Source organism: Panthera onca, chromosome F1 (assembly GCF_046562875.1).
Source record: "Panthera onca isolate mPanOnc1 chromosome F1, mPanOnc1 haplotype 2, whole genome shotgun sequence".
In the NCBI taxonomy this organism is placed as follows: Eukaryota; Metazoa; Chordata; class Mammalia; order Carnivora; family Felidae; genus Panthera; species Panthera onca.
The window spans coordinates 15547544-15563565 of record NC_138355.1 but is presented as its reverse complement, the minus strand read 5'-3'; the positions used below and the strand labels follow the sequence as shown (position 1 = coordinate 15563565).

Sequence of the window (16022 nt, the reverse complement as noted above, 5' to 3'; positions counted from 1 at the left end):
ATAGATTCGAAAACTGCATTTTGGGAAATTTATGAAGTCATTCAGGCCCAAGTACGTTATCCTGCATATGATTGGGGTGAAACAATGCACCTCCAAATTTATAGTTACTATATTCAGCTATCAGCTTATATTACCTCTCAGTCTCTGGCCCAGTAACTTTCAGTTCTGAAGATCTATTTAAAACACATGATTTTAAACCACATTCCGTTAACAAGCTCTGTTTTGAATGAGTTTCTTTGTATAAGTAATGCTACTTTGTGCTTGATTTGTTCAAAAGCTCCTTAAAATCCCCTGAACCTCAAATGTACTCCCGTGTCTTACTGCCACTCTCATTTATGGAAACACATGTAAAGAAACACAGATATTTCATTTCTTTCTTTCTTTGCTTTTTGTGCCCACAGAGCAAGCTAATTGTGCTCCTTAAAAGCAAAGTGACAGTTTTTGATTCAGGTTGATTTAACTTAAAAAAAAAAAAAATTACTTAGGACAATCAAACATGAGCATTAATGAGAAACACACGCGAGGCTCCAAATATTCTGAGAATGAATGCAAAGAAACATCCCGATGAACGTGTGGTCGGGGTTCCTGGACCGTTTCTGCACATGCGCGTCGGAGAGCGTGAGAGATTGAGCGTAGGTGTGTGACCGTTCGTGACTGTGAGTGTATCTGCACATGTTGTGAAAGCCCGGCTTCCGCTGCAGCTCCCGGCAGCCTAGCGACGCGATCTTTTACATGTAGCAGGACACCCTCTAGGATATTAACACTCTACCATTTCCAAGGGCCTCTGTTCACACCAGCTCCAGAGTAAACACCATGAAAGAAGGAGCCTCAAGCTGCTAAAAAGCACACAAAGCAACAAGGAGAAACAGGTCCAAATCTCATAAAAAATGGAAAATGTTTCAAGAACAACTGCCGGTTTGTTCAGAGAGTGCCCACAGAGCAGGAGGGTAAATAAAACTCAGTACCTGTTAGATTTATAGGCAAATAACCATTATCTACTATGTGTAGATGAGTGAATGGTAATTTTATGCAAACCACAATAAGTAAATTCAAACAGTATGAACTAAGCCTGCACAGTAAGAGCAGGAAGTTCAAGGAAAGAAAAATAAGGAAACGGTGTTTTCTGTGTGGTGTATCACCAACCTGGGAAATCCATTACAGAGCCAAAAACTGGAACAGGATTTTATAAAAGCGCTAGCTTAAAATAGAGCTATAAATCCCTTAGGACTTGTGTGGTGATTTCATACCTGAAGCAAAACTCTGCTCCCCACGATCTAATTACTGATTGGCTTTACATAGAGGATTATGGAGAATTAGTAAGTTGGAATGTTTATATGACAGAGTATACAGTGTAAATTCCTTGGGAGCCTTCATGGGGCATTCAATTTTTGAATGAATCTGTTTCAGTCAAGTATCATCAGTAGACAAGCACCCTAACCAATGGAGCTTAGAATTTTAGGGAACTGTGTCTGAGAGCTGCATAGCTTTCTACTCAAAATTGATCTTTCAGAAGATTTTTCAAAAGCAGAACGTTCAACTTTGGCCAAGTTTAAAATCTCTTTAAATTCTGTGAAATTTTTAAAAATCTCTTTTTTTAAAAAAATGTTAATTAAAAAAAATCTCTTTAAATTCTGTGAAATTCTGTAAATTTGAAAGTGAAATCAAGGTTTTTCAGATTCAGATTTCATTGACTCCTAATCAAATGTAGTTTCCTAGGCCGTAGTAGAAGATAAGAAAGAAGGCTTTTAAAGGATTATATAAAATCTCTATAAATGGATTCATTAAAATAAGGGGACCAATTTACTTCTAACAAACCAATTTTAATGAGGCATGTGTCAAAGAATCTAACATTTGTAGATTCCATTTGAAAAGAATGTGAGCATAAAAACATAGTGGAAAGTGTTCTTTAGAGCAAGATGACTATAGGTTTTAGTAAAGTTAATTTTGTTTAAATTTGTTGAAAAGCTCTAGCGACTTCACATTATGGGGTAGATGCATAGCATATTAAATGAGCTTGCAGAGGCTTTGAAGTCAGAAATCACTGGTTTTAAATATAGGCTCTGGAGGGAATGAGGAGAATTGGAGAAAGGAAGGAAAGGAAGAATGCTGGGAAGAAGAGGGGAAGAAGGAAGAAAGAGCATGCGTTAGGCAGATTATCTGTACCTGGCATTATCAAGATGCTTTACGTATACGTCTATCTTCAGCCGCTAGTTGTGTGATCTTGGACAAATAACTTTATCTCCTTGGGCTTCAGATTCCCTAGAGCATACTCTAGAATGATGGTAGTGGCAGCATAATTTTTTGGGTGATCCTTCCAAATCACATTAGAAAGATAGCATCGAGGGGCACCTGGGTGGCTCAGTTGGTTAAGCACCCGACTCTTTCAGCTCAGGTCAACATCTCACAGTTGTGAGATCGAGCCCCATGATGGGCATGAAACCTGCTTAAGATTCTCTCCCCCTCTCTCTCTGCCCCTCCCCTGCTAGATTTGTATCCAGTAATATTGAACTTCAAGTACAAAAAGCACAGACAACCGTTATCAACAGGCAAATCCTCAAGGAATATTGTTGCCATGAGCCCTTCCTAAGAAATATACTCAAGCATGAGCTTCAAGCAACCAAAGTGACTACAAAGACATTGAAAAAACGCTGGTAGCATTGAGCACTGGGGGTTACTGACAGCAAATAGAAGTGAACAGCAGGCACTGTGTTCCTTGAGTAAATAATACAACACCATTTATTATCTTGCCAAAGGAGTCCAGCATGAGTTTGATCAAGACTCTGGATTTAGCTGCAAATTAGTACAAAATATATTTTTTCAGGAGAAAGATACTAGACTCCATCATAAGTATGTGCTCAGCAAATCCAGAATGTGGAAAATCTAGAGGTAAAAATCTGCTGTCTCCTCAATAGCTATAATGTAAGGAAAAGAAGGGGATAGAATAGAAATATGTAAATTTAAACAGAGACTTAAGAGACATATCAAGTTTTTAAAAATGGGCAAAATCTAACTATGGTATCTAGGGATGCACACGCAAGGATGTGGCTGCTGTCACAGTCAGGTTAATGAGTACTTTTGGAGGCAAGAAAGGGGCTGATGTTGGGAGGAGCTTCTGAGGTGGCTGGAAAAGTTCTGTATCTCCATCTGATTACAAGGGTGTTTGCCATACAATAATTCACTAAGGTCTGCACCTGACTCATACAGCTGTCTATATCTGTGTTACTTTATAATAAAAAAGGTAAAAATAAAAAAGGAAAATTTTACGAAACTCGTCTGAGCTCTGCTCACTTATACCAACTATCTCTACTTCCTCATCTGTAAAATATAATTTTCCCTCTTATAATTGTGTTTCTGTTAGGACCGATGTCCTCAATATTCATCCCCCTTCTCTTCATATGACTGCACAGTTGGTTTTTTTTTTTTTAATTTTTAATGTTTATTTCTTTTTTTTTTTTTAATTTATTTTTGAGACAGAGCACAAGTGGGGGAGGGGTAGAGAGAGAAGGAGACACAGAATCCAAAGCAGGTTCTAGGCTCCGAGCAAGCATTCAGCACAGAGCCCGATGCGGAGCTCGAACCCACAAACTGTGAGATCATGACCTGAGTTGAAGTCGGTCACCCAACCGACTGACCCACCCAGGTGCCTCTGAAGATGGGACTTTCTATGGAATGACCAAAACACACGGTTTGTCATCTGTGTAATAGTATGTACAGCATAAGGGCTTTTTGGTTAAAAAAACAAACAAAAAAAAAGATGGTAAATAATTATACTCATTTGCTATGTTGCTATGTATGCTTTTAAAAAACCAGATATACAAGATTGCAATGATTATGGGGGAGAAATGGGTGTTACCCATTCAAAGGAAGGAAAGTTTGTGGCCGGAAGAGAAGAGCTAGTTTTTGTCCACATAGCCCAGTACTGACCTGCTCGGTAATGACTGGGGAAATGTTGCTATTCCCTACTGGTGGGTGCTGGGTGACAAGCCAGACGGTGAGGAAGGCAAGAACGCTGATCCAAACCGATGACACAGTGGAGCTTCCACTGCAGCTGGTGCCAGCCTCCCGACCCCGACTGCTCTTAGCAGAGGCCAAGATGCCACAAGCACGCAGAGTCAAACCACACCTCTGGGCAGAGAAAGATTAAAAACAAAAAAGAAAAAAAAGACACAAAAGAGATGGATCTGTTATTTAATTAGGTTCTTTGTAAGAAATTTAGAACACCAATTTGTGAGGGTAAACTCCCTTCGTGAGAGCAAACACAGCGGAGGTAGCCCTGAAGCTGAGGAACGGCTTTGATTTTTGGCAGAATTTGCGAGTCCACAGCTTTCTGATCAACCTTGCGCTGCTCTGTAATCTCATATTTCTCTTTCTCCGTGTCGAAGATCTCACCTTCCTGGTGTCTGGGCTTACGCAGCTGCTTCTTCTTAAAGTAAGCATCAGTGAGGTGTTTGGGGATTTTCACATTGCTGATATCAACTTTGGTGGAGGTGGCAATGACAAATTTCTGGTGTGTTCTACGCAGAGGAACTCGATTAAGGGACAGAGGTCCAGTCACAAGTAGCAAGCCACTGCTCAGTTGCTTCAGGAAACCCACTCTCTTGCCTCTGTGGCACCCAGTGAGGATGATCAAAATGGTCCCAGGAGTGATGCTAGCTCGCAGTTTCCTCACATGCTGAATAAAAGGTTTTTTGCCGTGGCTCAACAGCTTCCGAGGCACATCTTCAGTAGGATAATACGTAGGCATTTTGCGAAGTTTAACCACTCGGGTACCACCATTCTTGTCACCACCAACTGGTTTTGTGACAGTAGCAAGAACCTTCTCCTTCTTTTTCTTTTCAATCCTGGATTTAGCTGCTGAATACTTCCTCTTGTACATGGCCTTTCTCGAATACATAGCCGATCGGGAGTATCTGCCAATTCCTCTGACTAGGACAGGGTTTCGGCTGCAGTGGGGCTTCCCCTTCTTTGGCGTTTTAGCCTTGAGGTTACCCTTCTTAACCTTGCCACCAGCATCAGCCTTCTTGGCTTCAGGTTTCTTCTCCTTAGCATCCGGCTTCTCAGCTTTTTCGCCCGCCATCTTGCAAGATGGGAAAGAGAACTAAGATCCTGGCTTCCGGTCTATATCTTTAATGTTTATTTCTGAGAGAGACAGAGTGAAAGCAAGCAGGGGAGGGTCAGAGAAAGAGGGAGACACAGAATCTGAAACAGGCTCCAGGCTCCGAGCTGTCAGCACAGAGCCCGATGTGGGGCTCGAACTCACGAAACGTGAGATCATGACCTGAGCTGAAGTTGGATGTTCAACCGACTGAGCCACTCAGGTGCCCCTGCATAGTTTTTTAATGCAATAGAACAAATTACCTTTGAGCCAGTAGAAACCAATAGAACTGAAACAAAATAAATGTTTACTAAGGTGGAAGTAAATAAAGGACAATCATCCAATCTTCCTCTCCTTGACTACCCTCTCCACAAGGGACAGTATTATTTAATAGAAAAAAAATGCAAAAGCCCCAATTTCTATATAGTCTTCACCCTAATGGCCTACATGCAAAAAATTAAACACAAAACCTACTACTTTATGACAAAGTTTAAGAGTAAGTTTCAATTTATTTGATGATTTCTCTCCTTGTCTATAAGTAGTCATTCAAAACTCATTTGCTGAGAGCATTTCCTGTGGCCTGTTTTGTTTTTTCTTTGCTCTGAGTTAATGACCCAGCAAAACAAAAAAGTAGAATATGAGTTTCTTTAATTGATAGAGTTGAACTTCCAAAGTTTTTCAGATTTATTCAATTTTAATGATATTATAACTCAAATGTATAGGCAACAGAATAATCTTAGAATCAATCCTGGCCCCAAATCTGAAGGTCTATAAACAAAAGGTATTCTGGGAACCACGGAAATATTTTAATAAAGTAAAATAAAATCCATCTTACTAAAAATGTTTAAGGTGTTAATGTTTCCTTAGTTCACATGGAGGAATTTCCATCAGCTTGTCAACTTGGTCATGGTGATTAGCTGACAGAGTTCAGTGAGGATAAGAAAAAAGGGACTAGACTCGGGTCCCCTCAACCCTGACCACAAATCCAGCATTCTTTGGCTGCCTCCACCAGGGAAACAAACAAACAAGCAAACAAACACCTAAAACTCTATGTCCTTGGGAGGATGCGTACTATGGAGATTAGGCAAAACCAGATTAAACCAGTCTGCACCCAGGTGGACCCCTGTGCTGAACTTTCACTGACTTTCCCCCTCATTATAATAGGAAAAATCACACCCAGGGCAGAGGTTTAACGTGTTAATTACAGGTGCAATTAACATGAAGAAATATGACCTTTCCTTTAAATGCACAGGTGCTGGGGCCCCTGAGTGGCTCAGTCAGTCAGGCATCAGACTTCAGCTTAGGTCATGATCTCACAGTACATGGATTGGAGCCCCACACCGGGCTCTGTACTGACAGCTCAGAGCCTGGAGCCTGCTTCAGATTCTGTGTCTCCCTCTCTCTCTGCTCCTCCCCCACTCACACTCTGTCTCTGTCTCTCTCAAAAATAAACATTAAAAAAATACACAGGTGCTGATAAATCCCCATTTCTATTTGCTTAGGTATCACCCTTTTCCACCCAAGTTTCTTTTAAAAAACTCTACCTTTCCTGGGAGAGTCAGCCTGAAGATTCTTGCTTTGTTCTGCCTCCCCTGTGCTCAAAAGCCCCAATAAAGCCTTGCATGAAACGTCCATTTGGCCTCTTGTCAATTTCTGTTGCTTAGAAAGCACAAGGGCCTGGTTTAATATCAACGAAATGATTCAAAAAGAAATGCACATCACCATGCTCCAAGGAGAACAATTCAGGGAAGTGGACAAGCAGCGTTTTCCCTACTTTGTTTCGACTTTGTTTTGTTTTTGTGATGGCATACTAGCATCTTTTATTCAGAGCAATGTTGACATCCTCACCTGACTCGTTTTGGAAAGAAAAAGCAGTTACCATCCCAATGAGGGGGAAACGCAGAAAGAAGACTGATTTGAGAGAAATATTTTACCACTTGTCAAGTTTGGAATAGGATCATCTTATTTCTCACCCCTCCCTCTTTGAAAAAAAACAAAAACAAAAGGGCAACCTGGACGAGTTACTGAAAGATGAGCTAACATGAAATGAGTTTTAAATCTGTTTTTGTCACAAATAATTAATTAATTAATTAAAGCTGTTTTGTCACTAACACACACAGGAAAGAATCTGACCTCACTGCAACCATTTCTCAGGGTTGTTGATATATACCTACTCTGTCTCCTGCTACAGCAAAGTCTACATTGAAGAGAGACAGATTTGGTAGGAAATGTTCAAAATCAGATACAATTCTGTTTCCAATGTGGTTGTTTTTATGCCACATGTGCTGTCTACACATGAAAAGAAAGAAAGGAAGGAGGCAAAGAAGGGAGGAAAAAATAGGAGGGGGGGAAGAGAAGGGAAAGGAAATGGAAGAAAAGAAAAATCAAAGTTAAAAGCTTTAAAGTCAAGTAACATGTGATTTAATGTCAGCCCCGTACTTATGGGACTGTGTCACCCACTGAGACATAGTATATTTTGACCCTAGAAGCACAAATTCATTTCTCACCCAACTTCAAAGATATTATTGTTAACTCGTTGTTGCTAGGAACTGACTTGGAATGAACTGGCAGTTCTGGTTCTGTTCTTAATGACCCGGAGGGTATGTCACATTTATGTTACGGCAATACCTTTCTTAAAGAGGTGAGGAAGAGAGAGCACTCCTTGGGGACCAAATAGCTTTCAACTCATTACAGCAGAGGTATGTGGTGGTAGTTGTACCATACACTTTACAGCTCTATACATTTTCTGCTACTAAGACTTCGGAGGAAACATCTGGTTGCTAATATAGCCATTGCCTGAATTTACCCTGTTGGGACTTCTACTTGAGCTCGAACAGTGCCTGGAACACATAATATGCACTAAACAAATGTGTACGGAATGAGAGATTGGATGCACTTAATATCTACAACTCGCACGGAACTTGTTTCACTGTGAGAGATTATGAATTGAAGCAATAAATTGAAAAGAGATGGTGTGACATCTACTTATAAGAACAAAATTAATGGGTAAGATGGTTTGAAACGACAGGATCCAGAAAAAGAAAACAAAACCAATTAAAACTTGACTTGGGGTGTAGGTGTGTGGGAAATATGGCTGAGACACCAATTACTTGTTCTCTGATTGCCTATTCATAGACTTTGAACTCCTCCTTTAGGGTAAGGTCTGTATTTCCTTCACTTTATAGCCTCAATTCTTAAATGCCTTGTTTGGAAGCGGCATTAAATGCCTGATTAATGATTCCATAGTCGTCTTGATTTCTACAGAGGTACATAATAGCTCTACCACAGAATGTATTTGAATTTCATTTATTCACCCTATGTGTATCCCTACTGGATTTAGTACAATTCTTCAAGTCAGGAACTACGTCTATTCATTTCTGCATACTTAAGTCTAAAGCAATGCCTTCTCACAAATTTTGGTTAAATTAATAAATGCAGCTAATCTGGATGAATATATTCAGATCTTCTTCCTCACCATGCCATGTGCATTTTTCCGAAAGCATAACAACAGCTATGCTACAACAGCTATGCTTTCTTGCAGGAAACTTCCAATTGAACATGTATGTATACATTCACATACGCAAATTCACAAACACTGGGGTTTTGTACGTGAACAAATCATGTACGACTAAATGCGCACATCTTCCACTTACACTGTGCCCAGTATTCATTTGACTGCATGTCTTTAAGAATCACCAGCTTGACATACCACACAACTATTTTCTCAAAGTATGGTTCAGGCTGTAAGAGAACCTGAGGAAGGAGAAAAGCACAGAGTGTCATTATTTATTGTCCTAGTGGGTCACCGGCTTCCTTGTCCTCACCCTTGGAGCAACCCAATGATGTCATAGTTATTGTCTGATGTCATACCAGTTGAAAACAGAGGTTACCACTCTTAAGAAGAGGATGTATTTTAAAGGGTCCTTTTTAATTGAAATCTTCTTTGCTCTAAGATGTGCATTGTGAGCTCAAATTAATTTGAAAAGTGAGAAGATGGCTTCATTAATAGCCAGTGGATGTGGACTCTTTGGACCACCATGGCCATTTGATGATATCCCAAAGGCAGTCACAAGGTAAGAAAGGATTTTCTATGGACTCTTGAAGCATATCAGGAAATTTAAAAGCATCATATTTGGAGAATAAAAATGTAATTCCTTCACCTCTGCCCTATGTTGCTGTGTGGTAAAATATAGAACAATTAGTATTGCCAAAAGTCATCAATTTCAACATGACTTTCCTATAATAAAATAGTTTTGGGCAGCCTAGGTGGCTCAGTCGGTTAAGCGTCTGACTTCAGCTCAGGTGATGATCTCGTGGTTCATGAGTTCAAGCCTCACGTTGGGCTCTGTGCTGACAGCTTAGAGCCTAGAGCCTGCTTCAGATTCTGTATCTCCCTCCCTCTCTGCCCCTCTCCCACTCGTGTTCTGTCTCTTGCTGTCTCTCAAAAATAAATAAAAATATTACAAATAAAAACAGTTTTGTGGCTCCCCATGTCTGCAGAAAATATCCAAATATCATATTCTCTTACACCAGATGATTCTCTTACATCATCTTGTCCCTGCTGGCTTTTTCAAAGTTATTTTTACTGCTCTTACTCAAACTTAATTCTCTAAACACCTCAAACTATTTGCAGTTAGTAAAACATCCCTTGATGTTTCAAGCTTTTGTGTCTTTATATGTACTATTGCCTTCTCCTTCCCAATTATGCTCTCTGCTAAAATTTTTTTCGTCCTTTGTGAGCCTCACCCTAACTCTATCCACCATGATGAGTGGGTTATTCCCTCCTTTATGCCAACATTCTACTTGTTTCATGCTGCCATTATGACAAGCATTAATATGTTCAGCATTTATTTGTTTACATACAAGTAAACTGGTGATTACATACCTGGTGATTACAGGCTCCTTGAAGGCTGTAATTATATCTGATACAGTAGCAGTTATCATTTATTAGTTGTGACTATGTGCCAAGCACTATGATTAGAAATGTAATTGGAAATCCATGATTTTATACCTTTTTAAGCACTCTTATTAGAAAAGATAGAAGCTTTGACAATAAATTTCATATATTGGAAAAAAAAAAAAAGAAAAGATAGAAGCATAAACAAATTATGCCCTTCATATAGAGTAAATGCAGTAGGAGAACGAAGTCACTTTACTAAGTCTGGAGTTCAGGAAAAGCTTCCAGGAGGAAGTTTTGCTTGTCGGGGCAAACTGTGACAGTAACAAGAAGGCCTTCCAAAGCAAGGCAGCCTGACTGTTATAGCTCCGAAGCCCTCCAGGAACCATCCTTGGAATGCAGGTTTATTACTGGGGTTATTTGCATTTAAATGGTTCTGTCATAGAGAGCTTTATGTACCTTTGTATTCCTTCTCTTCTATGTTAAATTATGAGACTCAAGAAGTAGCAATCACTTTCTTCAATACTTTGAAACGCCTCACTGCTGCTACAGTATTAAAAATGCAGTTGACCAATTTAAAGATGAAGCTGAAATAATGATTTTCATATAATTGTATGGTCTACAAGATTAACTCATTTTGTACTCACCCAATCTTTTTTTTTTTTTTTAGAGGGATCATGAGTGGGGGCAAGGGGCAGAGGGAGGGAGAGAGACAGAGAGAGAGAGAGAGGGAATCTTAAGCAATACGGGGCTCTATCCCATGACCCTGAGATCATGACCTGGGCCGAAATCAAGAGTCAGATGCTCAACTGACTGAGCCACCCAGGCATCCCTACTCACCCCAATCTTCTACATTTTGGGTATTTATCCCAATTTTTCTAAATGAAGAAGACACAGCTTAAGTGTTCAGAGTCACATGATTAACATATGGTTTTTGAACCCCTAGTTTACCTAATAACAATCATTAACATTACCATAATCACCCTGTTATAAATTTATGTATGCTACTTCATTTAACATCATAATTAACTCTAAGATACATAAACTATTACCATTCCTATTTTATAGATGAGAGAATTGTAGCTTATAATGTTTAGCTTGCCCACGGTCAAAGAGTAAATAAATGGTGGATCAGATATTCTAACCCAGTTCTGACTCCAAATTCAGGCTCTTAACCATCACCACAGTTTCCACATGCTGAATGGGATTGGTTTCTTCACTCAAAAAATTTATAATCTACTGGGTTGCAATAAGAGGGAAAGATTAAATTTATATATATATATATATATATATATATATATATATATATATATTTAAAAACAGTGATGGCATTTGAAATCTTCTTTTTATCTTTGTAATTATGTAATTTAATTATGTTATATCTGATTATGAATTTCCAATTTCCTTGTTTGTTATACCCTTTAAAACAACCAAATTGGGGAATAATTGATATCCAGTAAAGGAAAGGCATTTTAAGTCTACAGTTTGATGGGTTTTGACAAATGTATAAATAACCCAAATGTTCCCCATCCTGATTCAATCTGTCTGTCCTCTATGCCTGGCACAAGCAATCACTTATCTGCCTTTTTTTTAAAATATATATATATATATTGAAGAATTTCTCATTCATGATATTGATGTGGTTTGAAGTGGGGTTTGGGAGCCAACAGCCAAGAAAGAATTCTTGAGACATTTTCAGTGCAAAAAGGTGTTTTTATTATAGTATGGAGACAGGTCCCATAGGCAGAAAAAGCTGCACTGGGGTTGTGAGGAGTGACTGATTATATAAGATTTTCTTTCCTATGGAGGCAAGGGTGACTTTAGAGTCCAGGAAATTGAATCTATAGGTTTCTGGAGATTGCATTTTTCTTGCTAATCATTAAGACAGTTGTAAACTGATGGAGACTCGTGTCCTGAATGACTATGATCTCTATTAGTTAACCATTTGTTTTTCTCTTTTCTTAGAGAAATGTCACCCATATCATGTCACCCCCACCTGGGGGTGGGGTGGGTGCAGGGTGTTAGCTTGTGCTTTGCCCTCAGTTTGCTTTTTGCTTCTTTGCCAGAATCAAACCATCTGTTTCTTTTATCATAATGTTTTAAAATTTTTTTTAACATTTATTCATTTTTTTAGAGACAGAAAGAGACGGAGCATGAGTGGGAGAGGGGGAGAGAGAGGGAGGGAGGGAGAGAGAGAGAGAGAGAGAGAGAGAGAGAGGCAGGGTCTGAAACACGCTCCAGGCTCTAAGCTATCAGCACAGAGCCTGACATGGGGCTTGAACCCACAAACCATGAATGAGATCATGACCTGAGCTGAAGTTGGATGCTTAACTGACTGAGCCACCCAGGCACCCCCATAATGTTTTTAGATTTATTCATGTTGCTGTGTATATCAGCAGTTAGGTTTTTTTTTAATGCTGAGTAATATCCATAATGTGAATATCCCACCACTTGTATCAATTGACATATTGATGGACATTTGGGTTGTTTCCAGTTTTGTATTATTATGCAAACAGCCATGAACATTCGTGGACACCCATTTTTGTAGACATATGTTTTCATTTCTCTTGGGTAAATATCTAGAAGTGGAATCATGTGGTAGATGTATGCTTACTGTTGAAGAGGTTGCTAAATTGTTTTCCAAAATGGTTGTGCCATTTTGCATCCTCACAAGCATTGTAGAACTCTAACTGCTCCATATTCTTGTCAACATTTGGTATTGTCTGATGTTTTAAATTAACCATTATAGTGGGTGTTTTGGTAGGCAAGATAATGCTCTCATCCTCCCCCCAAAATACCCACATCCTAATCCCTGGAACCTGTAAATATATTACCTTATATGCAGATATGACTTGGCAGATATGACTAATATCTTGTATGGCAGATATGACTTATATGCAGATATGACTTGGCAGATATGACTAATGTTAAGGACTTTTTTAAGATAGACTATTCTGGATTATCCGGGTGGGCCCACACAATCCTTAAAATTCTTTAGGGAAACCTTTCCTGGCAATGGTCTTAGAAAGATGTGATGACAGGGGCGCCTGGGTGGCTCAGTTAGGTGTCCGACTTCGGCTTGGGTCATGATCTCGTGGTTTGTGAGTTCAGGCCCCACATCAGGCTCTGTGCTGATGGCTCAGAGACTAGAGCCTGCTTCGGAGTCTGTCTCCTTCTCTCTCTGCCCCTCCCCACTTGTGCTCTGTCTCTCTGTCTCTCAAAAATAAATAAATGTAAAAAAAAAAAAAAAAAAAAGAAGAAGAAAGAAAGAAAGATGTGATGACAGAAGGTGGACTAGCAAGATGGTAGTTTGAAAAGGACTTGGTCACTGTTGCTGGCTTTGAAGATGGAGAACAGAGGCCATGAGTAAAGGAATGTGGATGGCCTCTAAAAGCTGAAAAAGACAAAGAAATGGATTCTCCTCTAGAGCCTCCATAAAGGAATAAAGCTCTGCTGACAACCAGGAAAATATATAATTATAAATATATATGCACCCAATATGACAGCACCTAAATATAGAAAGCAAATATTGACAGAACTGAAAGGAGAAATAGCAATACAATAATAATAGGAAATATCAGTACCCCACTTTCAATAATGGATAGAAAATCCAGACAAAATTAATAGGAAAACAGTAGACTTGGACAACACTATAGACCAAATGGGCCTAACAGATATATAGAAAACGTTCCATCTGACAACAGCAGAGAACACATTCTTCTCAAGTGCACGTGTCTCATTCTCCAGGAATGATAGATCACAGGATAGATCACATGTTAGGTTAAAAAACAAGTATTAATAAACTTAAGAAGACTGAAATCATATCTAGTATCTTCACAGTGTAATGAAATTAAAAATCAATAGCAGAAGGGAAGCTGGAAAATTCACAAATATGTGGAAATTAACACAGTCCTGAACAACTTAATGGGTCAAATAAGAAATCAAAAGGGAAATCAAAAAATATCTTGAAACGAATGAAAACAGAAACACAATATACCAAAATGAATGGGATACAGCAAAAGCAGTACTAAGAATGAAATTTATATTCATAAATGCCTACTTCAGGAAAAAAGAAAAATCTTAAATAAACAACCTAACCTTATACCTCAAGTAACTAGAAACAGGAGAACAGAAGAAAAAAAAAATAACAAAGATCAAAGCAGAAATAAAGACTAGATAAAACAATAGAAAAAAAATCAACAAAGGGGCACCAGTCGATTCAGCAATTAAGTGTCTGACTTCGGCTCAGGTCACGATCTCGCTGTCCGTGGGTTCAAGCCCCACATCGGGCTCTGTGCTGACAGCTCTGAGCCTGGAGTCTGTTTCTGATTCTGTGTCTCCCTCTCTCTCTGCCCCTCCCCTGCTCATGTTCTGTCTCTCTTGCTCCCTCTCCCAGAAATAAACATTAAAAAAACATTTTTTTAAATCAACAAAACCATGAGCTGATTTTTGAAAAGATAAGCAAAATAGATAAAACTTTAGCTAAGAAAAAAAAGATTCAAATAAATAATATTGTATTGTAGCAGCATTATATGGTGACACATGGCAGCTACACTTGTGAGGATAGCATAACTTACAGACATGAAGAATCACTGTTATACACCTGAAACTAACATAACATTGTGTGTTAACTAGACTCAGATTTACAAAATTTTTAACAGTATAGGGTTACCATTTTCTATTTCTTCTTGTCTATAATAAGTGTCTTTCAAGATATTTGCCCATTTGAAGTTGTTGAATTTGTCAGTGTAAACTTATGTACAGTGTTTCCTTATCATTTTTATATATACCTGTAAAATCTCAATTATGGCCTTTCATTTCATAAATCAATAATTTCTCTACATCTCTGTCTGCCGCTATCCCTGATCAGTTTGACCAATGTAGCAAAACCATAAAAATGAACAAAGTATTTGAACAGAGACTTCAAACACGGTACACAAATGGTAAATAAGAACATGGAAAGATGCTCATACCATTTATCACCATGGAAATACAACTTCAATCAAATGGCTACACACCTGGTAGGATGATTACAGTGAACAAACAAACAAAAAACCTTGACAAAACCAAGTGCTGGTGAGAATGGGGGTCAATCTGAACTCCTCCATCATCGGTGGGAATTCAAAATGGCCCAGCCACTTTGGAAAACAGTTTGCCAATTTTGTAGAGTTATTCATATATTTGCCATAAACTGAGCAGTCTTATTCTTTGGTGTTTATACAAGAGAAAAGAAAACTTTAGCTCACACAAAAACCTGTATGTAAATGTTTATAGTGTTTTTATTCATAGTCACCAAAAGTTAGAAAGAACCCAAAAGTAGTAAATGAATAAAGTGCAGTACATTCATAAGTAACATATTACCTAACAATCAAATAGGAATAAATTTCTGAAACACAACATGGATGACTCCCAAATGTATTATCTGAGTGGCAGAAATCAGGCTTAAGAGGCTACATCACATACGATTATATTTAGATGACATTCTGGAAAAGGAAACGTTGTAGGAACAGAAAACAGATCAGTACTTACCAGAATCTGGGGTTGGGGAATAGGATGAATCCTAACGAACACAAAGGAACTTGAAAGGATGATAGAATTGTGTTATATTTTGATTGTGTAGTGGTTACATGACTTATGCACTTATCAAAACGCATAGAACTGCACACCAAAAAGAATCCATTTTATTGTATATGTTATACTGAAAAAATTTTAAAAGTTATATTGTATGTAATCTGCAATTTGCTCTTTTCATTCAGTAAAATGTTTCTAATATTCATCCACGTGGTTTGTGTAGTTCTAGTTCATAAACTTTCTCTGCTGCTTAATACCATATAATATACAATTTGTATTGTATACAAATGATTCAGATGTATTCATCCATTCTCCTGCCAAATTACTTTGGAGCTCTCTTTTGGTTTTTCTTTTTCTATTATTCACAATACTGCTCTGATAAGTCTAGAACAAGCCTTATTGTGCATACGTGCTAGAATTTTCTGAGCTATGTAACTAGGAGCAGAATTGTAGCGATTT

The 16022-nt window shown here is 38.5% G+C and overlaps 1 protein-coding gene and 1 pseudogene across 1 annotated transcript in view; one reads left to right on the top strand and one right to left on the bottom strand.

The window, feature by feature from the left end:
• Window positions 1-4165: 4165 nt before the first annotated feature.
• Window positions 4166-5114, bottom strand: LOC132686925 (large ribosomal subunit protein eL6 pseudogene; annotated as a pseudogene).
• A 2593-nt stretch (window positions 5115-7707) lies between these two features.
• The window catches only part of KIFAP3 (kinesin associated protein 3), a 174059-nt gene continuing 165744 nt past the window's right edge, over window positions 7708-16022 (top strand). Inside the window, exons 1-2 of the mRNA XM_060643482.3 lie at window positions 7708-7794; window positions 9049-9168. Of these exons, the coding sequence (XP_060499465.2) occupies window positions 9089-9168 (80 nt within the window). The 5' untranslated portion in view covers window positions 7708-7794; window positions 9049-9088. The remainder of the gene's footprint in view (window positions 7795-9048; window positions 9169-16022) is intronic.